Here is a 24,575-nt window from a genome sequence, read left to right as displayed (position 1 = left end):
GAGATACAGGACACAGGTTCAACCCCTGGGTCAGGAAGATCCCCTGGAGGAAGAAATGACAACCCACTTTAGTATTCTTGCCTGGAGAATTCCATGGACAGAGAGGAGCCTGGCAGACCACAGTCCATGGGGTCACAAAGAGCCAGATGTGCCTTAGAGTGTCTCAACATGCATGCAGGCACGAAGAAAGCAGCTAGTTAAAATACCTTTTAAAAAAGGAATACTTATAATTTCATCAACAACATTCTTAAGTGAAGCAAGCAATGTTTTTCTACTGCAAGTGCCTGGCAGTGAAGAATAACGACTACTAGAGTTTGGTGCCACTTATCATCGGTTTGTGCTAAGGCCCCAGAAGTTCTATTTACTACTGATTTGACACCATGCATGGAACAACAGACTGGTTCCAAATAGGAAAAGGAGTACGTCAAGGCTGTATATTGTCACCCTGCTTAGTTAACTTATATGCAGAGTACATCATGAGAAATCCTGGGCTGGAAGAAGCACAAGTTGGAATCAAGACTGCCAGGCGAAATATCAACAACCTCAGATATGCAGATAACACCACCCTTATGGCAAAAAGTGAAGAGGAACTAAAAAGCCTCTTGATAAAAGTGAAGGAGGAGAGTGAAAAAGTTGGCTTAAAGCTCAACATTCAGAAAACTACGATCATGGCATCTGGTCACATCATTTTATGGGAAATAGATGGGGAAACTGTGGAAACAGTATTACACTATTTTTTTGGGCTCCCAAATCACTGCAGATGGTGATTGCAGCCATGAAATTAAAAGACGCTTACTCCTTGGAAGGAAAGTTATGACCAATCTAGACAGCATATTTAAAAGCAGAGACATTACTTTGCCAACAAAGGTCCGTCTAGTCAAGGCTATGGTTTTTCCAGTAGTCATGTATGGCTATGAGAGTTGGATGGTGAAGAAAGCTGATCTCCGAAGAATTGATGCTTTTGAACTGTGGTGTCGGAGAAGACTCTTCAGAGTCCCTTGGACTGCAAGGAGATCCAACCAGTCCATCCTAAAGGAAATCAGTCCTGGGTGTTCATTGGAAGGACTGATGTTGAAGCTGAAACTCCGATACTTTGGCCACCTCATGCAAAGAGTTTACTCATTGGAAAAGACCCTGATGCTGGGAAGGATTGGGGGCAGGAGGAGAAGGAAATGACAGAGGATGAGATGGCTGGATGGCATCACCGACTCGATGGACGTGGGTTTGGGTAGACTCCGGGAGTTGGTGATGGACAGGGAGGCCTGGCGTGCTATGATTCATGGGATCTCAAAGAGCCGGACACGACTGAGCGACTGAACTGAACTGACACCATCACTGCAAATTCCAGCAGTAAAAAAGTAAATCAGATATTATTATAAAGAGCTTTGACTTTGCAGAACCCCTGGGGTCCTGGGGATACCCAGAAGGCCATGAACCACACTTTGTGAACAGCTGTGAATCAGAATAAGTGCAGAATATAAAAACAGTTAAGACATGGTCCCTATTCTTAAGTCCATCTGGTAACAGAGGAAACTGATGAAGTCGACAGCAAGACAACTTTAGTGACAGGAGAAGTGGTAGCCTTTGTGGAGGGCAGATTAAAGACAAGGACTAGGGTCCGGTTGGTCTGTGACTGCAGTAATGCAGACAAGCAATGACCAGGGCCGGACTCAAGGCAGTGGCAAGAGGGGAGCAACTTTTAAGGCGGTGGAGTTACAGGACTTGGTGACTGATGAGACGTGCTGCTCAGCGCAGGAGGGCAGTTTGGTGGCCGTTGGTGCCCCTCCTACAGACGCAGTACTGGAGGAGCGGGTTGGCAGCCAGGTGAGTGGAGATTTATGAGTTTACTTGGCGCTACTCATCTGATGCGAGCATCAGATCTCCAGACAGAGGAGTCAGATCAGGCAACTGGTTGTTTACTGCTCCTTCCACTGGGCCTCGCAGTTTTCTCATTCACTGATGTATTCCCAATGCCAAGCACATCAGCCAGCTCTTAACGTTGACTGTATAAAGCAATGCATCTGGACAGGGGCTGGTGACAGTTAACTAACAGGAGGGTTCCACTTGGCGGTCATTTTACACGCATGTTTATTTGAAACCACAAGAGTGGATGAGCTCTGGTTGCTTGTAACAGGAGGACCGAACTTCCGTTTCAAAATCTGTCTGGTCCTAAGCAGCCAGAATAAGTGGCGTTCTTGGGAAATATTGCTTCAAACAGGTCACGATGGCCTGTAAGAGAAACCTAGCTTGCAAAATCTGCTTCTGTTAGGCGCAGAACACCCAGTAACCATGAGTTGTTACCTCTATCACTGCATATGAATACCTGTCTGGTTTTGTTCGAGGTAAGATGGGACTGACCTCAGCGTCCCAACCTTCAGGGTGTAGAAGGCGTCTTTCACAATCTCCCTTTATCGCGGATATTCGGAACTCTCCGACTGGGTTCAGGTGCGGGGCCTTTGAGCGCCCAGGCAGGGGGCGGCGCCACAGCCACCCGCCCCGCTGACGCCACATAAGCCGAGATCACCTCAGCCGCGCGCGGTGCAATCACCGAACGCGCGCCGCCGCGCCGCGCCTCTCCCTGAAATCCTTCCGCCCGCCCCATCCCGGCGCCGTGTCCTGGCGCCCCGCACCCCGGACACACAGCCTCGGGCGGCCCGCGATCCTTACGGGGGACCTCCTCTTAAGCCTCTGTTTCTCTTCTGTCTCTGCACGCCCCGTGCCCCAGGTGCAGCCCGCTTCTTCAGGACCTCTCTCTCTCGGCGCAAGGAGACGTCGGCATGTGCGCTCTATTAGAGGGCGTGGCCAGCTGACGGCCCCGCCCCATTCTGTGACGTAAGGGTGGCGTGCGAGCGAGCCGGGAGTTATAGTGGGTGGGGCTGGGCTTGGTCGGAGAGCTGCGGGCACCTCCTCACGCCCATCTGCCGGTTGCTCTGCCTCCGTGGATTCTGAGGAGCCGCGGCTACCTCGGCCTCCAGCGTCTCTGGCGCCCGGACGCGGGGGTGGCGGCCAGGATGGTGATGCTGGACTTGCTGCAGGCGATGGAGCAAGTAACGGGCGGCAACCTGCCATCCATGCTGCTCGTCGCCTGCGCCTTCACGCTCAGCCTGGTCTACCTCCTCCGCCTCGCGGTGGGCCACCTGGCCCCACCGCTGCCGGCCGGGGCGGTACGTGCGGTCCTGGGGGTTCTGGTGCGGGGGGCGCTGCGACCAGGGCGCCCAAAGAGCTGCGAGGGGCTGGCACAGCGGTGGTGCCGGGCGGCGCCGGCGGGCCCGCTGGAGGCTGGCGCTGGGAGCGGGTCGAGAGGCAGCAGCCCCGGTTCTGCTGCGCGGGCATCCGCGACTGCCCTGACCTTGCTGAGCCTGGCGCTGGGTGCCCTGCTGTCGGTCGCGTGCCTCGTCCGCGTTGGGGTCGTGTTTGCCGCCACCGTGGTCTTAGTGATGGTTCTGTTGACCGAGGCACTACCGGTAGCCCTGATGGCCAGGGTCGGGGTGGCGGCTGTGGCCCTGAGCGTCCGGATGACGGTACTGGCCGCCGTAAGCGGTGTTTCAGCCCTGGTGGGGGCCCTGCTTGCTGATGTTTTGGGCAGCTTCGGCGCTGGTAGTCGGCATCCTGGGTGGCTACCCTTGAGTGGTTCAGTGTTCTACGGGCTGTGTCGTTACCCCCAGCTCCGATTTTACATCAGTATGGAAAGGAATGTGTTCACTTTGGTAGAGTGAGTGTGATGAGTGTTGCAGGGACCTTCCTATGATGCTAATAAAATATCAGATTCTCTAACTTAGAGCCTTTACTGACCACTGGCTTCTATTTCCCGAATATATGTGATGAATGCGTTTTTAGCCAAACCAAGTACCATTGATAATGTAATACATTTTTTACTGACAGTGGAAATCACAAACTATTGACCAAGTAGTTTTTGAAATGATTTTTGTTTGACCTGTAACAGGCATGAGGCAGTTTTTCCGCCCCCACCCCCCACCATGTGTGGTATTTTTGAGGAAGTATTATCTTTGGAAAGACACCTGTAGTATTTTGAGATTGTTGCTGCTACTGTCCAAAGAGTGAGTTTGTAGAGCTCTTTTCTCTTTGAGATTATGAAAGATATGAGGACTATTGACCTTTTTCGTAACTGCACATTTGATTTCAGACTTGATGCTGTAATCTGTGAGTCTCATTTTGGGGCATCTGAAGTACATTTTAAGCCCGCGTGCTCAGTGGTTCAGTCGTCTCCGACTCTGCAACCCCATGGACTATAGCCTGCCTGGCTCCTCTGTCCATGGAATTCTCCAGGCAAGAATACTGGGGTGGGTTGTCATTTCCTCCAGGTGATCTTCCTGGCCAGAACCTATGTCTCCTGCTTTGGCAGGTTGATTCTTTACCACTGAGCCATCTGGGAAGCCCGGAAATACCTTTTATAGTGAGTGCTAAAATGTTCCTGCTTGAACTGATTTTCTCTCTCTTTAAAATCAATGGATCTGGATCATTCCTTGAGAGAAGCATACTGAGGAATCTTAAACATTTCCCTTCTTTCCTTCAAGTCACTGGTTTTTTTCCCATTGTGGGACAAAAGATTTAGGCAAGATTTGGGGACTAAAATTGTGAGTGGTATTAGAAATAAAGTACTCAAGAAACCATAGTTTGAGTTTAGTGTCTTTTTTACTTATGGTTAGGAAGGTTGCCTAGAGCCACTGATAATACTGGGCATATTCTAGAAAGTGTTCAGCATTTATAATTGCAGTACTGTGATGTTTGTCTGGTCATTTATCTTATACCAGGTTTTGAGTTTCTCCTCTTTTTCCCAAAGCTGCTGTCTCTAAGGTATTTGCGGTTTGCTTGTTGTGAAGTTATTTTTGGTGCTTCATTTTTTGGTAACTTCTTGATATTAAGGACAAGTTTCTTTCTTTTTGAATTGTGAAACTAAACTGAATATCTTATAATAGGAAATGTAAACTTAAAAAGTTTTTTTGTTTGTTTTCTTTTGCAGAAAAGTCCACCATACATTTTCTCTCCCGTTCCATTCCTTGGACATGCTATAGCATTTGGGAAAAGTCCAATTGAATTCCTGGAAGATGCATATGAGAAGGTAAGTGTTACAAATCATTAAAGGAAAAGAAATTAATGCTTTTCCAATTTTCTTTTAAATGGTGGAATATTAAAAAAAAATGTAATCCTATGCTTATCCCTAGTACAGGTAACAGATAAAATTGGAGCTGCTCTGGATTAAGAGCTGGAGGGGTCTTAGAGACCCTCTTATGTTCTCCTTTGTTCTGAGATTATCTCTGAGGAAAGTTAGTTCTGGCAACTAAGGTTTAAAAACTACTGGCCTCAATTTTGTTTTCACTGATCACAGTTAACATGGATACTATTAACAGCTGACCCTTTTTTTTAACCGTGCGTCTGTGGAATTTCTGTCCCCCTCTCATGTCCCTCCGCCTTCAGCAAGCTTCCGTACTTGGTCTCCACTTCCGCGCCTCCTCCTTACTTACTCTGTAGTCCAGTCGGGTCTGTCTTTCGGCCCCTCACTGATGAGCACCGTGTCCTAATATGGTGAACTTAGCGGTGTCTGTCAGTGATGGCCACTCTCACCTTAGCTGTGTCTTCTCACTGTTTCTTCTGCTTCTGTGCGTGCTGCTTTCTTAACCCATTTGTGGGCTCACGCTTGGCCATTTACTGTTGGGATTCACTGAGGTTTAGTCCTTGGCCTTTATTCTTTCCTAGCGGATCTTGTCTCTATCTGCAGCTTTTAGCCACATGAAGTGAAAGTGTGAAAGTGTTAGTCCCTCAGTTGTGTCTGACTCTTTGTGACCCCGTGGACTGTAACCCACCAGCTTCCTCTGTCCATGGAATTACCCAGGCAAGAATACTGGAGTGGGTTGCCATTCCCTTCTCCAGGGGATCTTCCCAACCCAGGGATTGAACCACATCTCCTCCACTGACAGGTGGATTCTTTACGCCACCTGGAAAGCCCAGCCAGATGTAAATGACACCCAAATTAAAGTCTCCAATTCAGGTCTCTTTGGTCTTCAGACCTGGATATCCACCTCCCACATGATTTTTTCTTAGTTGTTTTGACTTTCTTTTTCAAAGTCACCTGAAATCAAACATTTAAAAAATCTGACCCTTTGATTTTTCTCTCTAATCCTGATTGTCCTTCCTGTTCACTTTCCTCATCATTGTTCTACCAGTTTTGCAATGTACCAGGAGCCTAGGATTCACTCTGGATACCTCCTGCTCCATCCATCAGTTCATTGCCAAGCCTGCAGATTTTCTCTTCAAAATAATTCCATATCCTTCTGCTTCTGTCTCCACTGCCTCTCCATTACATTGGCCGTCCCGAGTGCTCATCATCAGGTTCCCATAACAGGCTCGCTGGTCGTCTGGCTTTCCTTCAGCTCCTATCCCTCCCTCCTCTCCATCCAGGAGCCAGAGGGATCTTTCTTTTAAAATATGCACAGATGAGTATCTTTCCCATGCAGTTTAAGACCTTCCATCTCATTCCGTTGCTGAATGTGGCGTATAAGGCTCTGTATGGTGCAGGCCCTACTAGACTCATCGCACCCTTACCTTCTCTTTTACCCTTAGAACTCTGCGCATGCTCTGCCATCAGGCTAACTACTACCCCTACCCATGCTTTCGGTGTCAGCTCTGGTGTCTTTTTCTCGTTTTAGTCCCTTTTATCAGCTCTCTCATTGAAGAGTTGCTTTCCTTTGTGTAGTCACATTTGTAAGTTTACGTTTGTTAATGCGATTATTCAGTTAAGTTGTATCTTTTTAAATAGACTGGAGTTTCTTGAGTCAGAGACAGTATTTTTGTTCATGATTGTATCCCCAGTAACTGAAATCTTTAATAGTAATCAGAAAACTGCAAAGCAAAGCATTTAGCACCTAACCAGATTAACAAAAAAATTAAAAATGAGATCATTCAGTGTTGGTGAGATAGTGGTAAGACTCATAACTAAATAAAATTCTGGTATCTTCACATAGCAAGGACTTTAGGAAAGGTCATATTCTTTGGCTACTCCTGTAAAGTTACCTTTAATCAAAAGGAAAAAATATCTATATTCTCAGAGATATTCATTATATAATTTTCTATAATAAATAAAAAATGGACACATCAACCATAGAAAGTACAGTTAATATGATATCTGTGAAAGATAGAAAATATTTTCAATATAAGGAGTGAAGAAAGCAGAATAGAAAGTTTTATTTATATTTTATGTGGAACTGGATGAACATAATTATGCATTTGGACAAAGACGGGGGGAAGAATTGCATTAAGGTTTGTGAATGTTTTGATCTTCAACAATGTATTATTTTGTTATTTGAGTGTCTTAGCGCTTGCAGATTTTTTGGTAACATCACTATGGGTACTTTTCTCTCTTCAGTATGGACCTGTATTTAGTTTTACCATGGTGGGCAAGACGTTTACCTACCTGCTGGGGAGTGAAGCTGCTGCACTGCTTTTTAATAGTAAAAATGAAGACTTGAATGCCGAGGATGTCTACAGTCGTCTGACAACACCTGTGTTTGGGAAGGGAGTTGCCTATGATGTGCCTAATACAGTAGGTGACACTGTTAGCTTGAAGAAAGACAAATCTACACTATACAATTTATAGCTAGTAGTGTAAGCTGTATTGCTAAAGTGTAGAAGAGATTATTCCTTGTCTCAAAACTCTGAAGAATCAGGAGGCATTTATAAGAAGGAAAACCAAGGGTAGCTAACAGAGAATGGGTATTTTGCTTTATCGCTGCTGGTGTGGACTAAACAATTTTAAAGGGCTTCCTGTGCAAAGCAATATTAATAGAATCAATGAGAACTTAGCGTGTTAGCATTTGATTTGAGGTAGTAAGAAGGAAAAACTCATTTCATCAGAAGGGCCTCCTATTAATACTTTCCCACCTCCTACCTGAGATTCTAGGATGAGAGCTCTCCTGAGCTAGATGTTGTTGGTCTTAGAAGTTTGTGTGATTTCTTTGCTCCCCCGAAGGCAAATATTTAAGTGCTGCAACTTGGTATAAAATGCAGATCCAACAACTAGCTTAATTATTTGGTGCAGGCTCTGGCTATCAATGTGCCATGCATTACCCAGTACTCTAGTATAGCAGCTGAGAACTGACATTAAGTGTTGCTTCTGGGGATTGAGGAGGTATGGGGGAATGAACAGCTCTCCTTAAGACCAAAAGTGAAAGCCTAGGTTAATCCCTCTGGTTGGCTATATCTAAATTAAACCCTTTGGGGAAGTTCTTAATAGAACTTAATAGAACTTCCCCAAAGGGTTTATTGTCTTAGTGTGAATTTATCCCCACTGTATTTATTACATTCTAATTAAACCTTTGGAAGCGAGTGTGAGTAAGGAATGATATTTGTTTGGAATAAATGGTAGAATATGTGAAAGAGGATAAAAATATTAGCAAAGCATAGTGGACCTTTGGGATATTGCATTGGCATCTGGGCTGGGTTGGAAGACTCGAATGTGACGGAGTAGGAGGAGGCAGCCTTGGAGTCAGGAGTGGGGAAAGCATGCATGTATAGGAAGGAAGGCCAGAGTGGGCTTCCAAATGTGTCATTCGAACTGGACCTGCACAGCATGTGTCTGCAACTTGTTACTCCAGATGCATGCAGAAGTTTTATCTGGTGTGGTGAAGAGACTTGTTTTATCTTTATTTTCAATTTTTTGGGAGAGTGCTTTCTTAATGAGTCTCATGATAAAACAGAACTGTGTTTTAATACTTGTATACCCTTAATATATTGAAGGTTTTCTTGGAGCAGAAGAAAATGTTGAAAAGTGGTCTTAACATAGCCCACTTTAGACAGCACGTTTCTATAATTGAAAAAGAAACAAAAGAATACTTTGAAAGTTGGGGAGAGAGTGGAGAAAAAAGTAAGCACAATGTTTTGGTTTTTCATTTGTCCTGATATGTTTACTTTTCTGTGACTAGAAATTTTAAGAATGTGTGTGTGTGTGTGTGTGTATGTGTGTGTAAAGAGCAAACTACAGCACGTGTAAAACCACCTTGCATGCATGCACGCATGCTGAATCGCTTCTGTCGTGTCTGACTTTCTGCCACCCCATGGACTGGTAGGCTGCCAGGCTCCTCTGTCCAAGTGATTCTCCAGGCAAGAATACTGGAGTGGTTGCCATGCCCTCCTCCAGGGAATCTTCCTGACCCAGGGATCGAACCCACATCTCTTTCTTCTGCACTGGCAGGTGGGCTCTTTACCACTCATGCTACCTGGGAAGCAAAGCCACCTTATATTTAATGAAATCAACATGTTATGGAGTTAAAAGACTTGAGAGGAAGTAATTATTGCTGCTCACTTAGCAAAATCTTAAAATATTTTAATTAAGGCACATATTGTTTAGCTCAATTACATAAAAATGATTCATGATTGAATTTTGAAATAAACCAAATGCAAAACTTACATTCAAGGTCATTTTAAGGTAATATATAAAATAAAAAAATTTGCCCTCCATGTCAGCAAGTTGAAGTCTAAAGATTATATATGTAATACATTATTTTTCTAATGTTGTATGAGAATGATTTATTTCAACAAAAATATAAGTTTAAATACATAAGCTTGCTGTACTACCAAAAGAGTGATTTTAGCTGTTCCCAATAGAAATTTTTTAAAAACGTTATTATGTGTTTTCTCACATTCTATAGGGAATATATTGAATGTAACATAACATTCTTTGGACTCTGTGAATCCAGTTTTTATACTGGACTGCAATTAAGTGTTGCCATCGAAACCACTGCCATCACCCTAGCAGGAAGCAACATCTGTGTACAGGGCAGTAAGGCTGCTATGTAGGTCATCACATTCTGGGTCTAGTCTTCAGCTTCTATAAGAGGTCCAGGAGCCTGGTTTTATTTAATAGACCTAAATTTTATGTGATATACTTGCTCTTCTACAAGAAGCTGGTGTATAAATGAGAATGCTAACTGAATAAATACAAGTGAGATGCAATTATGGGACCAAGAACAGCATAATATTTGCTGAACTTCTCCTTATTGGCAATCTAACTGGAAAGCCAAATGGTAACTAGAAGTTCGTTTGGTGAACATGGAATTAAAGAACAGGATATCGACTGGGTAATTGTTATGACTTTTAAAGTGTCATCCAGGTGTGCTTACCTGATGCATCTGTCTCTAATGTTTGCATATACAACATGGTGATTAGTTAGTTTTCTTTTAAGACTTTTTGAAGACTTCAGTTTTGTTTTTTTTTAACCACTTATGAATTGCCCACTTTGATCTGGGGAATCCATTCTTCAGTTTTTGGACTGCTCTTTCTTAGAAAGCATCTTTTTATCCCCTTATGTACTAAATAACCTTTTTATTGCCTTTATTATACTGTGATCTGGAACCCAGATAATCACATTCATTTTTATCTTCTTTTTATCTTTTTGAGATGAAGGGCTGATGAGTATGAGTGAGGTTTTAGTTACCTCTGTGGCATCTATCTTGGCTCTCCAAAGAGGTGGGCTGCCTTTGGTTTTTCTTTATTGTAGCCTGTCTACAGGCTTTTTTCGATGGTGGGAATAGGATCTTGTTGGTTAATGAGTTAAATTTTTATTCTCATTTCCTTCACAGTATTTTTACATCTCTAAGAAAACAACATTTCAAAAGAATTTTTGGCAATAGTAATGGGAATGATCTTTTTCCCTCTAGATTTGTTTGAAGCTCTTTCTGAGCTCATAATTTTAACGGCCAGCCATTGTTTACATGGAAAGGAAATCAGAAGTCAACTCAATGAGAGGGTGGCACAGCTGTACGCGGATTTGGATGGAGGTTTTAGCCACGCAGCCTGGCTTTTGCCGGGCTGGCTCCCTCTGCCTAGTTTCAGGTATGGATAGAGAGACGGTGCTTGGTCATTTCACTTTGCTTAATTTCTGTACTATTGGTTTGCTTTGCATTAACAAAAATAAAAATTAAATATAGAAACAAACAAATTGTGGGAGATTATGAGTCTCCCTTCTTCTGTAAGAATTCAACATTTTTTTTTACATAGTGAGCTCATTTAAGGTTAAGTTTCAGTTTTAGAAAGGTTAATTTGTCTGTCCTGATATTTTAAAACCCACTTGTCCCACATATTCCTTGTATTCAGGAAAGTTCCTGAACTCTACCTAGAAGTGATGCAGCCTTCTAAGCACTTGAAAATATTTGACTAATTTGTAGTTTATTGTGAAGTTTCTTTGTTTTGAAGTATTTGTACCTTTGTCTCCTTGTCAGCTCTGTTGTGATCTCCTTAAGAGCAAGGATCATCTGTGATACAGAGAAACACTGCTCATAGGACTTGACATGTAGCTTAGTGTTTTGCCTATTAGTAGCCTTTATTGATTCATTTCTGTTCAAGTAAGGAATGGGCGTTACTCATATCTTAAATCCTATAGAAGAACCAGAGTGAGTCTGTCCACTTCAAGAATTAATTTTCTCAAAATTGGAATTTGATGTTAAATAAAGGTGTATTTTATTTCTGCTTTCTTTTAAAATGGAAAATGGTTGTAAAAGAATGATCATTTGAGTCTTCAGTTACAACATAGTAGTCGTAGCAGTGTGTTCAGAATCAGGGGTATGTATAACACATTTCCTGTCCTTAAGGACCTTAGAAACTCCTAACAATATAAGATTTTCATGGATTCTTTTTTTTCTCTTGGTTCTAAGTTTTGTCAATTGATGCCTCAAAGTATTGCTTAATTTTTTAAAGTCATCTTCATGTTTGAATTACAGACGCAGGGACAGAGCTCATCGGGAGATAAAGAATATTTTCTACAAGGCAATCCAGAAACGCAGAGAGTCAGGAAAAAAAATGGATGACATTCTCCAAACTTTACTAGAGTCTACTTACAAGTAAGAGCTCTTCAGATCACATATTAAACTGAAGCAGGAAATTCCACATTAAAAATATAGTTAAATACTATGTACATTTAAAAAGTAATAATACTGGCAAAAAATTAGTAGCTATGACCTTTGAACTTTTTAAATGGTTGAGACATAAAGTACTGGGATCCTGTGCCTTACTGGAATTTAGCGCTGTGCATGTGAAAAGTTTGCTAGTAAACTGCAATGAAGGCTTTGAAATCTATGTCATATTTTTTATTGGCCTCTCTTCTCGAAAGGGGAAAAAAATTTTTGGACTTGTGATGGGCAAATGCAAGAGAAAAAATGAACTAATTTTTCTGTAAAGGTTGGGGCATGAAATGCATCTGCAAATGTTAAATTTGTGTATGTGGTCCATTCTGTAGGGATGGGCGTCCTCTGACGGATGATGAAGTAGCAGGCATGCTTATCGGACTGCTCTTGGCAGGGCAGCATACTTCCTCAACTACCAGTGCCTGGATGGGCTTCTTTTTGGCCAGAGACAAAACACTTCAAGAAAAATGTTTCTTAGAACAGAAGACAGTCTGTGGCGAAAATCTGCCTCCTCTGACTTATGACCAGGTTTGTGGGATTTCAGTTTCATTGCTGCTTATGATACTGAGTGTATGTGGCTGATTTTTAAAGGGGACAATTTGGGATCTTCTATATACTATAGATTAAATTGATTATTTTTAGAAAATTCCCCATAGCCTCCCATGAAATGTCCTAATCCTGGATCTGTTTGCTAGTATTTTGTTGAGGACTTTTGGACTATATTCACAGGGGATAGTGCGCTGTAGTTTTATTGTTATGTCTTTGCCAGATTTTGGTATCTGGGTATTATTGGTTCTCAGAGGAGTATGGAAGCATTCCCTCCTCTTTTTCCTTTTAGGAAGGCTTTGTGAAGGACTGGTATTACTGCTTTCTTAAATGTCTGGTAGTATTAACCAGTGAAGCCGTCTAGGCCTGTGCTTTCTTTGTGGGTAGTTTTTGGTTACTAATCAGTGTCTTCACTTTTTACAAATCTGTTCATATGTTCTATTTCTTTTTGAGTTAGGTTTTAGCAGTTTGTGTCTTTCTTGGAATTTGTTTCATTTGGGTTATCTAATATGTTGGCAAACAGTTGTTATTCTCTTATCATTCTTTTCTATTAGGTCAATAGTGATGTCTCCTTTTAATTCCTGATTTTAGTAATTTTCGCAGTGATAGCTAATTACATACTATAAAATCCACCTATTAAAGTATATAATCCAGTTTTTTAAAAATATTTTCAGAATTGTGAAACCATCATCAGAGTTTCATTTGAAAATGTTTACGCCACTTCCAAGAGGGCCACGAGCAGTCCATTTCACCTGCCCCTGGCAACCACTAATCTGTATTTTGGCTCTTTGTATTTGCCTGTGTGGGCATCTCATATGAATGGGATCATACAGTGTGTGGTCTCTTGTGACCGGCTTCCTTCACTGAGCATGTTTTCAAGACTACTCCATGTTGTAGCACGCAGCAGTGCTTTAGTCTTCTTTACTGTGATAGTATGCCATCATGTGGCTATACCACTGTTATTAACCTCTTTATCGGTTGATTGACATTTGGATTGTTTCCACCTTTAGGATACTATGAATAATGCTGCTATAAACATTTGTGTACAGGTTTTGAAAAAGCTGAAATTCTTGATTCTTGCTCATGTTTTCATGTTTTAGATGGGTAAATTTTTGCAGGTCCTTACCATGCCATTCTTCAGAGTGATCTATTATCTTGCCTTCTTTTCCCTTGCTGACCATGGACAGTAATAAAACTGTTTTTATTCAGCTACTCTGAACTTGTTTGTATCCTGTTGCAGTATGTTAAATGTAAAACTTGGAAAATTTTTCTCTTTTTAGCTCAAGGATCTCAATTTACTTGATCGCTGTATAAAAGAAACATTAAGACTTCGACCTCCTATAATGACTATGATGAGACTGGCCAAAACGCCTCTGGTGAGTCTCCTGGCTAGAGCTTTTCCTCTGTGGTACCAAGTTTTATTTATCAAAAAGAAACAATGTAATATCAAATAGAATTTTTTAAAGATGTAGAATAATCACTTGTACATAATTTTCAATTTTACATATTCTAGATATATAAATATTTTTACATAATTGCAGACAGTATACATGCTCATCTGATCGCCCTACATTTTAACAATTAGGGCTTTTACAATGGAAGTGTATTTTTTGCTTGGTTTTTTAAAATAACATATATTTTGTTATAAGCAATTCTAACTGTGGAACTCGTAAATTGGATTGTGAAAGGCTTCTTGAAATCCCATCCCCATCCCCATGGAATTATGATTTTTTAAAATTTGTGTATATCCTTCCAACCCAATATTGTGTCATATGTAAATCATCTTGAGTTAAAATAATTTTTACTGGCCTATCTACTAGCCAGTTTTAAAATATATGTATATTTCATGTATATTAGTGCTTTATTATACAATGATCTGATTATTTGGTAGAATATTTTAAAGTTATCTAATGAAATGTATTGCTTTCATTTGTAGACTGTGGCAGGGTATACCATTCCTCCAGGACATCAGGTGTGTGTTTCTCCTACTGTCAATCAGAGACTTAAAGACTCATGGGTAGAGCGTCTGGACTTTAATCCTGATCGCTACTTAGAGGACAGTCTAGCATCAGGAGAGAAGTTTGCTTATGTGCCATTTGGAGCTGGTAAGATGATTACACTTCACATTTGAAATGTTAGTTCTGATTACATATTTGTTAAATAATCCATGTGAATTTTATTTACAAATATCTTCCCCTTTTCTTATGGGGACATGCCTGCAGGCATTTGTAGGAGTGTAATCTTTGCAGGTTGGAAGAAATATTTCATTTGTACTAAAGGAAATAGTTCTGTGAATCCTTATATAGTGTTCTATTACCTTTTGTAACCCATCTAGTTTTATAGTTCTGATTTTTGTAGTCTACCCTGTTTTCCCTTATCATGCTATTTAAAGCTCTTTGTGAATTCTGTTTTAAAGAACCGTTGAAGTTAGCACACCACTTGGGCATTTCAAGCTAAATACGATGAGATAGTCAGCATTTCAGAAAAGAGTAATGGCACGGTACCTTTCCTGGATTGTTAGTGAGTTTTTTGGTTCTCTGTCTATGTATTCTTCTAATGTTCTTTAAATCTGGACAGTAGTCATGTATGGATATGAGAGTTGGACTATAAAGAAAGCTGAGCGCCAAAGAATTGATGCTTTTGAACTGTGGTGTTGGAGAAGACTCTTGAGAGTACCCTGGACTGCAAGGAGATCCAACCAGTCCATCCTAAAGGAAATCAGTCCTGAATATTCATTGGAAGGACTGATGCTTAAGCTCCAATACTTTGGCCACCTGATGTGAAGAACTGACTCATTGGAAAAGACCCTGATGCTGGGAAAGATTGAAGGTGGGAGGAGAAGGGACAACAGGATGAGATGGTTGGATGGCATCACCAACTCAATGGACATGAGTTTGAGTAAGCTCCAGGAGTTGGTAATGGACAGGGAAGCCTGGCGTGCTGCAGTCCATGGGGTCACAAAGAGTCAGACATGACTGAGCGACTGAACTGAACTGAAATTTGGACAGGTAGTGCATAACTGTGCAAACCTATGCATTTCATTAAGATCCTAAAATAATGTAGGCTGACTGCTGTTCCTCCAGTAATTTCTCTAGTCATTAGTACTTTGTACTGATTAAACTGTATTCTATGACTTCTTATTTGATTTTTCCAAAAAGATCATTTAAGTGACACAACTTGTTTATCATTGGTCACACCTTTTCCTCACGTAAATCAAAGTATAAAGTCAGACTTTAGATCCTAATAACTGTTACTAAAGAAATTCAAAGATGGTATACCATATACATAACATAGAAGAGCCGTAGATTGTTCAAGCGGTTGGAAGGGGCATTATTAGTTATCAAGCCCAAATTCTGCCCCAAAGAGGAAACATTTCTAAACTGACACTTACCTGGCTTCTGTCTGGAGTTAGTGCAGACCCCATTGGTAAAGGGCTCAGTTCCCCCACCACTTTAGATGCCATTTACAAGTGTAGGTTGTTACCTGTTCTAACCAACTGGCTGTAAACTTGAGGTTCTCTAGACCCCCTCTTTGAGCTTCCATAATTTGTTCGAATGGCTCGCAGAACTCCAAAAAGTTTGCTTACTGACTGCTGGTTTCAGTCAGTTCAGTTCAGTCACTCAGTCGTGTCTGACTCTTTGCAACCTCATGGACTGCAGCATGCCAGGCTTCCCTGTCCATCACCAACTCCCAGAGCTTGCTCAAACTCATGTCCATTTAGTCGGTGATGCCATCCAGCCATCTCATCCTCTGTCGTCCCCTTCTCCTCTTGCCTTCAATATTTCCCAGCATCAGGTGGCCAAAGTATTGGAGTTTCAGCTTCAGCATTAGTCCTTGCAATGAATATTCAAGACTGATTTCCTTTAGGATGGACTGGTTGGATCTCCTTGTAGTCCAAGGGACTCTCAAGAGCCTTCTCCAACAGTTAAAAAGCATCACTTCTTCGGTGCTCAGCTTTCTTTATAGTCCAACTCTCACATCCGTACATGACTCCTGGAAAAACCATAGCTTTGACTAGACGGACCTCTGTTGGCAAAGTAATGTCTCTGTTTTTTAATATGCTATCTAGGTTGGTTGTAACTTTTCTTCCAAGGAGCAAGCGTCTTTTAATTACATGGCTGCAGTGATTTTGGAGCGCAGGAAAATAAAGTCTGTCACTGTTTCCCCATCTATTTCCCATGAAGTAATGGGACCAGATGCCATGATCTTAGTTTTCTGAATGTTGAGTTTTCAGCCAACTTTTTCACTCTCCTCTTTCACTTTCATCAAGGTTTTTTAGTTCTTTGCTTTCTGCAGTAAGGATGGTGTCATCTGCATATCTGAGGTTACTGATATTTCTCCCAGCAATCTTGATTCCAGTTTGTGCTTCATCCAGTCCAGCGTTTCTCATGATGTACTCTGCATATAAGTTAACTAAGCAGGGTGACAATATACAGCCTTGACATACTCCTTTCCTGATTTGGAACCAGTCTGTTCTTTCATGTCCAGTTCTAACTGTTGCTTCTTGACCTGCAAACAGATTTCTCAGGAGGCAGGTCAGGTGGACTGCTTGTTTACTGCACAAGTATACAACTCAGGAATAGCCTGACTGAAGGGAAGCACAGAGCAAAGGAGAAGGAAGGGGTACACAGCTGCATGCCCTCTCTGGGTGTGCCACCCTCACCCCCAAAAGTCACCTCATTTGCAAATTCAAGTTGTGGTTGAAAGGGGCTTGTTATGAACAACAAAAGGCTATTTTCTTCTTTGACCTTTATTGCTCTCTTAAGAAATTCCAGTGGTTTGAGGAACTCTGTGCCAAGAATGGAAGACTAAATACATATTTATTACAAATCACATTATCAGAGGTTGTGATACCTTTAGTAATGAAGTCAGATTTGAAGTCTTAAGTCCTGCAACATGGTTCTTCTCTTTCAAGATTGCTTTGGAGATCTAGTCCTTTGCACTTCTCTGCATTTTAGAATCACCTTGTCAGTTTTTATATGTATATGACCCTTTACATTTTGATGTTGCTATTTTCAGTGTATTAAATTCCTTTTTCCATTATCATTTGAAATGGCGTTTAAAGTTTTGATTGGAAGGTTCATATTAACTTTTAACTATGGGTCTCTTGGGAGAGATGTTCAGAATATTCTAGTATATCTCCAAACTTGATTACCACTGTGTGTTTCAAGCGTTACATATATTTAACCTAGATAGATGTTGGGTTTCAGGAAAAAAACAATTGGAAAAATCAGTGTATAATACCCCTGGTGCTGTTTCCCCTATCAGACATTAAAAATCTCTTGGGATTTTTATGGTTACTTACATTGTTATGAAAAGAATGTGTCTCTGTATATCTGCTTTTCACTTTTACTTAACTGTAGATAAACAAATTTTATCACTCCAGACTCAAAGATATGAGAAATAATTTCAACCAATTGTTACAAAAACTTTTTTTTTCTTTTATAGGACGTCATCGTTGCATTGGGGAGAATTTTGCCTATGTTCAAATCAAGACAATTTGGTCCACTATGCTTCGTTTATATGAATTTGATCTCATTGATGGGTATTTTCCCACTGTGAATTATACAACTATGATTCACACCCCTGAAAACCCAGTTATCCGTTATAAACGAAGATCAAAATGAAAAAGGCAGCAAGGAATTAAAGTGCGAACATCGCTGTAAACTGCGAAAGCATTGAAGAGAATGAAGTTTATGAAACAACTCCCAGTATACTCTTTTATTTTTTTTTGAGTTTGTAATTTTAAATAAGTTTATTTAAGTTTACGGTTTTTATGTATTAACTGAACGGCGCCATCAAATCCAATGGCATTTCAGAAATTTCCTAATAGTTTTATGATGGATACTTCATATGCTCTTTAAGGAAATCAAGCTCATAATTTGGGGGTGAGGATCTTTGGTAACTGGCAGATTATAAATGACACAATTTCCAGGTGTTCAGAGCATACATAGCTCTTGGCAAGAAAGTTCAGAGTATTCAGATCTTGTACTAGATCTCTAAGTATAAAAGCCAAGTGAAATATCTGGAAGCCTTAGGTTATTCATTCATTTATTGGGCAGTGTATATATACGTAAGGATGGGTGGGGAGGGAATAAACTCACATTTAAAGCCTTGGATAAAAGAGAATCCTATTGTTTTGGTATGATGATATTTAGCAATGATGGAGCTATACTGTAGGAAAATATAGCTTTTGAAATAGCTGGAAGCACTGTCCGTAGGAAACAGATTTCTGACAATGACTAATTATATTTCCTATAAAATAAATTAATATAAAAGAACTGCTTGTGTGATTTGATCTAATTACTGAATATCACATATTTATCTGCCTGATAAATTTGTATCTGGGTCCACAGAGTTCCATCTGTGTGGAAGTTCAAAATAAAGTCTTTGAAGGATAAGTTTTGTTCTCTTTGGCCCAAGGTGATTTCCATTTCCTCTCTTGAATCTAATCAGGGGTTTTTGTGACTAGTTCTGTTAATTTAGGTTAACAAGCTTTATTTTTTCCTTGTTAAATACAACACCTGAGATCAGGAATTGTGGCTTTGAGACAAGGGTAAGACAGTGCAGGGTTTCTTGGGAGTGTATCTCACTGGTCAAATTCTGTGAAGCCTGTGTTCAAGAATCAACTCAAATTATAACTGGAGATGCGACTGTATATTACAGTTCTGTTTAAAAGGTTAGAGGTCTCATGTTAAGCTATTTTGAAGGCAAAATCTGTGTTGTTGAATTTTTCACATTAAATTATCTTTGAGAATATAGTCTGTATTCATAAATTGTGAAGTGTGTGGTTCAATGAGAAAAATTCAGGAATCTAGGAACTGGGATGGGAAAAAAAAGTGCCATCTTTATCTGTACTAATTTCAAACCATAATATTTTCTTTAATCATGAATTTAGGTAACCACATTAGTATTAGCAGTATCCACGATTCTGCAAACAGAAATCAGGTACTTTTCATATCACATTATAGACGTCTTGTAACTTTTATCACTTTGAAATTATGGTATTATAAGTCTGTTAGATCTTTTTTCTTTACTCACCACAAAAATTTTTTAAAGTTTGAGTATGTCTATGTAATTGTTTCCTTTGCAATCCTATATACTGTTATGTTTTTAAGAACATTATTCTGGGGACTCCCCTGGAGGTCCAGTGGTTAAGACCTCACCTTCCAGTGCAGGGGATGCAGGCTGGACCCCTGGTCGGGAGCTAAGTTCCCGCATGCCTCGAGGCCGAAAGACCAAAATATAAAACAGAAGCAATACTGTAATAAATTCACAAAGATTTAAAAAATGGTCCACATCCAAAACATTATTTTGAGAAGGGATCCAGAGTTTCACGAGATTGCTAGAAAGGTTCATGGCACAAAAAGATTAAAACTCTGTGGTCAGGCTGGTTCACGTTTAGTGAATTAGTTACAAGATTTAACAAAATTTAAAAATTTCAACTACAGACTTATTATTGAGAAGCATTAACAAGTCTGACTGTGGAGGCCTAATGTTATAGGGATGCTGATGGGCAAACAATGAGAGTGAAATTGATCGGAGTACCTACTCTTTTCTCATTCTCCCTTAGAGTGGAATCACCTTGAATGGAAAGCTGTGCTTAGCTACAAATGGGTTTTACCCATGAGCTCCCCTCTTCAACTGTTTTAGAATACATTTGTAACTTCTAGAACATTTTATTGGAACTTAGCCGCTAATATGGAAAATTTAGGTAATTCGAAATTTCCAAGAATGTAGATTGCCTGTTTGTCTTGGTATAAATCGTAAACTAATGTTAAGACAAAACCCTCTGGAAGTTAAGTATCAGATACTACTCTTCTTGCTGTTTTAGTGGTAGCCATGTTATCAGGAAGGACTAGTTTAAAGAAATAACATTGAGATCTCGATTACCTCTATGAGAGCATCTTTGAATTGGATAGCAGGAATGCTGCTTAACTGCTGCACTATGGTTATAATAAAATTTAAGATTTTGCATCATCTCTGGGCATGGCTTTGAGGAAACACCTTTGGATACAAATAACCCTAAATTTATATAATTAGGTAAACACGGATTAATCACAAAAATACCCATTTAGCTTCTAAATGACACTGTTCAGTTCAGTTCAGTTGCTCAGTCGTGTCCGACTCTCCGTGACCCCATGAATCACAGCACGCCAGGCCTCCCTGTCCATCACCAACTCCCGGAGTTCACTCAAACTCATGTCCACAGAGTCGGTGATGGCATCCAGCCATCTCATTCTCCATCATCCCCTTCTCCTCCCGCCCCCAACCTTTCCCAGCATCAGAGTCTTTTCCAGTGAGTCAACTCGTCGCATGAGGTGGCCAAAGTATTGCAGTGACACTGTATGTAACTTAAAGTTGATACAAAGGCACACAGGAAAACTCTTCCTCACTGTGGGGAAAGAAAAATCCCGGTAATATTTAATTCTAAACGTAGGAAAACTTTCTGAATCTCTAAATCCTACATACTTGAGATAAATAATAAGGTGATATGCACTACCATAGGTTGAATGCTTGTGTCTCTCCGGGTTTGTATGTTGAAAGTGAACCCCCAATTTGCTGGCATTTTAAGTGGGGGAGGTGATCAGGTCAAGGGGTGGAGCTTTCACGAGTGGTATTAGTGCCTCCATAAGAGAGACTTTAGAGATAACCCTTGCCCCTCTGCCGTGTGAGGACACAGAAAATAACAGTCTACGAAATTAGGAAAACACACTCTCACCAGACAGCAAATCTGCTCAAATCTGCTGGTGCTTTGATCTTGGACTTTCTAACCTTCAGAACTGTGAGAGAGAAATTTCTATTGTTGAATAAACCACCCAGGCTATGGTATTTTGTTATAGCAGCCTGGAGAGAATAAGACATGCACTGAAAACTAAGGCTTGTTAAAAATGAAGAAGGTTCTTTTTGGCCGCACCTTGGAGCTTGCAGGGTCTTAGTTCTCTGACCAGGAATTGGTCCTAGACCCTGGACAGTGAAAGCATTGAGAAAAAATAACATAAAAATGGACTTAAAAAAAAGAAGTGAGATTCTAGTATTTATGGAAAAACACAAGAGCATTTCTATAGCTTTGAGGCTAGAGATGTTTTATTGATTTTCAATTTTTAAAGTCAATATGGACAAAAATATAACAGATATGGTGCTGATTGTAAGATACGTGGAGATATTAACACCTTTGACACTATGAGTTTGGCTTCTGAAGATTTCAGGGGAGGGGAAGGGGGAACCTTAATATCCTCATCTTTTGAACTGGAAAATCAAGTTACTATGAAAACTTGATGAAGAAAAGAAACAGAGAGGTTTAAGATAGTCTCTAAAGTTATAAAAAAAAAAACACAGCAGACAAAAAAAAAATTAGCTATAATATTGGTATTGAAAGGAAAGGAAGCCCAGTTAGAAAATTAAAGGTTAACTGTCTCATTGGAGAGTCAACAGACCTTACTGAGGACAATATTTCGAGAGCTGATATGTCCGGAACTAGAAGTGTCAGCACACACTGCTGCTGTAACTGTTGTCTATCAAGAGAATTAGAAACACCAAAACTATCCTTGAGTCTAAGGTTGGAGCAGGAAGGATGGGGCAACACTAGCTTTGCATCCTAAGCTCTTGTGAACATTATAATCTGTAGAAGTGAGCATGTGCTGTAAATGTACTTTTAATAAAAATGTAATAAAATGTTAAATTATAAAAAAAAATGAAGAAGGTTCAAATACAGTGTAGTTAAAACGGTGAAGTCATTTTTATTTCAGTACTTGACAAAATACCCCATAAAATTCAAAACTTCTACCATTATACAAAAATAGGTCTCTACAAGTGATATTATCTGTCTTCATCACCAGTAGCAAATATATTAGGCAGAAACATGTAACTTCAGTAGCCTTATAAGAAAAGTGCAGGACACCTCGAGCTACACATTCAACTGTATCATAATGCCAAAAGTTTAATCTTTTCACCCATTAGATAAATAACACAACATTTATAATTTAATCATTTAAATTAGCATTCCACAAATATACATGTAATTGAATGATTATTGTGCATGAATACATACACAGTGCTTATATGTACAAATTCCAGTTTGTTTTCATGTGCTGGCAAGGGTTTTGTATACAATCATAAGCTGTGTTCGCATTGGTCCCATTGAATATCCACAATACAAAAGCACAAAAGAACCATTGATTTACAAAAGGAAATCTGTTTAAAATCAATTCATGATGTTTCAAAGGATTATCTTCTCATGCCAGCGTGAAACTGAGTTGAACCTGTAAGACAGGAACAGGATAGCTCAATGATTTCAGATCAGACTGTGAATTCGACTAGTTCATGATGGGCAGAAGATTATTCCCTATCATTAAAAAAAGTGCTTTGTTTTCTCCTAAAGAAGTTTTATTCAAACCTGAGTTTTTTAAAAAGAGATTTTGAATATATATATTCAAAAGCATCTGTGGCTGTCTCCATAGCATGCTAAGTGAGACTAACGTTAAGATTTTCTGTAAAGTGCCCCACGGGCTGAATGTTCTACAGAACATTTCGCTCTTCAAAATCTTGTGAAATTTAGATGCTCAGACCAACAAAGTCCAGCTATGATAATAAAAGTTTCCTACAGCAACAACTTGAGTTAGACAATTTCTTGTATGAAAAGATAAACTACTAAAAATAACCAAGTCCTATCTATTTTGTGGGAATAGTAGAAAAAAGGGTCTCTAATAAGAGTTTTAAATATATAATATATGTGTGTGTGTATGAAAGTTGACTTAAAGGTCATTAAACTGAAATGATTTAAAACCTTTGAATCAGGAGTGAACTGAAGAGAGGGAAAGAGGTTTTTCTCACAACCCACTTGTAAGAATGAAATTTTTTGTGTGTTTTTGAGGAGCAACAATAAAAGGTCATCCTTACAGTCTTTGGACTGGGATGGGTTCCTCGGATCATACATAAAAGCACAAGGTTGGAACAAAGATCAGAGCTGCACTTGGTGATTAAAGAACCCATGTCTTCCTCTCACCTCCCTGCACCTTATCCGCACGCCTCAGAGCCAATTACTTTGGAACAAGCCCTCCAGCAGTCTCTGGAAGCTTCAGAGTATCTGCACATCGGTGCTCATCGTGCGTTTCACCTAATCTCAATGAGACAAGCAGGGATTTTTGGGGAAGAGTGGGATCCAGGGTGATACATCCTGTTCTGTCTTAAATTCCTGAAGTGTAGCCTGATAAGTCAGGCACTGAACTAGAAAATTTGATTACTCTAATGAGGAAAGTCCAGGAATGTCAGAAAGAGAAAGAGCTCCAGGTCTAGCTAGCACTGTGGCGCTGCCAATACCTGGCTAAGCTGAGGGTACCTGACTGGACAGTTCCAAGTCGTCTTTGCAATGCCTCTAGTCGAGTGATATAATCCGTCAGGGCTCTGTCAGGATCATAATTCTGAAGCTGAGAACATGCTAAGGAACCAGGGTTTAAATCAGCTGGAAGGCCTGGGTACCTATGAGATTAAAAACATGAAGATGAATCCAAATTATCCAGAAGCAATGCAAGTAACTCACCAACCGACCTCCACCCTGCCCTCAAAAGGCAGACTGCATGTATACTCCCCAATCTGTACGTATCCCCCACCTCTGAGTCAGGCACGTGTTAAGGAAAAAAGTTGTAAATAAATTCAAAGCAGTCACTAAGTCATCAAAAGAATGTCCAACACACTGCTATTGCAGAGAACATCAATGAAGGCTGCATATGTATAAATGCATCTTGTCCTGCAAACTTCAGAGATTTTTCTTCATAATTTCAAAGACTCAATTTTAATTTCTTAATGTCTAGCCACAGCACATATATTGAATAATGCTTGATCAGCTCTGTTTCCTTTACCCCTGGAAACCAGTTAGAAATTCAAAAACTATTTTTGTTTCTGGGCATTAGATTATGTAAACAATATATAACTAAAGACATGTTTAGCTATTTAATTGCAAAGAAGTCAAAGCCCCAACAGTGTCCTTCATTCTCTGTTAATTATTAGTATAAGGACTGATGCTGAAGCTGAAGCACAATACTTTGGCCACGTGATGCAAAGAGCTGACTCACTGGAAAAGACCCTGATGCTGGGAAAGACTGGGGGGCAGGAGGATAA

At 40.3% G+C, this 24,575-nt stretch overlaps 2 protein-coding genes across 6 annotated transcripts in view; one reads left to right on the top strand and one right to left on the bottom strand.

Annotated features, from left to right (window-relative positions):
- Window positions 1-2,864: 2,864 nt before the first annotated feature.
- On the top strand, window positions 2,865-18,739 carry CYP51A1 (cytochrome P450 family 51 subfamily A member 1). The gene is made up of 10 exons (XM_055420417.2): window positions 2,865-3,164; window positions 4,982-5,080; window positions 7,382-7,558; window positions 8,752-8,878; window positions 10,671-10,845; window positions 11,730-11,849; window positions 12,245-12,440; window positions 13,739-13,834; window positions 14,395-14,563; window positions 17,907-18,739. The coding sequence occupies exons 1-10, from the start codon at window positions 3,012-3,014 to the stop codon at window positions 18,083-18,085; spliced, it is 1,491 nt and encodes a 496-aa protein (XP_055276392.1). The 5' UTR covers window positions 2,865-3,011; the 3' UTR covers window positions 18,086-18,739.
- A 3,434-nt stretch (window positions 18,740-22,173) lies between these two features.
- AKAP9 (A-kinase anchoring protein 9) overlaps window positions 22,174-24,575 on the bottom strand; it is a 176,186-nt gene continuing 173,784 nt past the window's right edge. For 4 of the 5 annotated variants that reach the window (XM_055420407.2, XM_055420415.2, XM_055420416.2 and 1 more), the window contains 2 exons: window positions 23,797-23,936; window positions 22,174-22,720 (listed from right to left, as the gene is read on the bottom strand). In XM_055420407.2, coding sequence (XP_055276382.2) covers window positions 22,686-22,720; window positions 23,797-23,936 — 175 coding nt within the window. In that variant the 3' untranslated portion in view covers window positions 22,174-22,685. Of the gene's footprint in view, window positions 22,721-23,777; window positions 23,937-24,575 lie in introns of all 5 variants that reach the window. The other variant, XM_055420403.2, reaches the window with a different exon arrangement.

The sequence above is a fragment of the Moschus berezovskii genome, chromosome 3, assembly GCF_049115385.1.
Source record: "Moschus berezovskii isolate FMDL1 chromosome 3, NW_MosBer_1.0, whole genome shotgun sequence".
Classification (NCBI taxonomy): domain Eukaryota; kingdom Metazoa; phylum Chordata; class Mammalia; order Artiodactyla; family Moschidae; genus Moschus; species Moschus berezovskii.
Note: the sequence above shows the minus strand (reverse complement) of the source record. Positions and strands in the feature narration are given on the sequence as shown.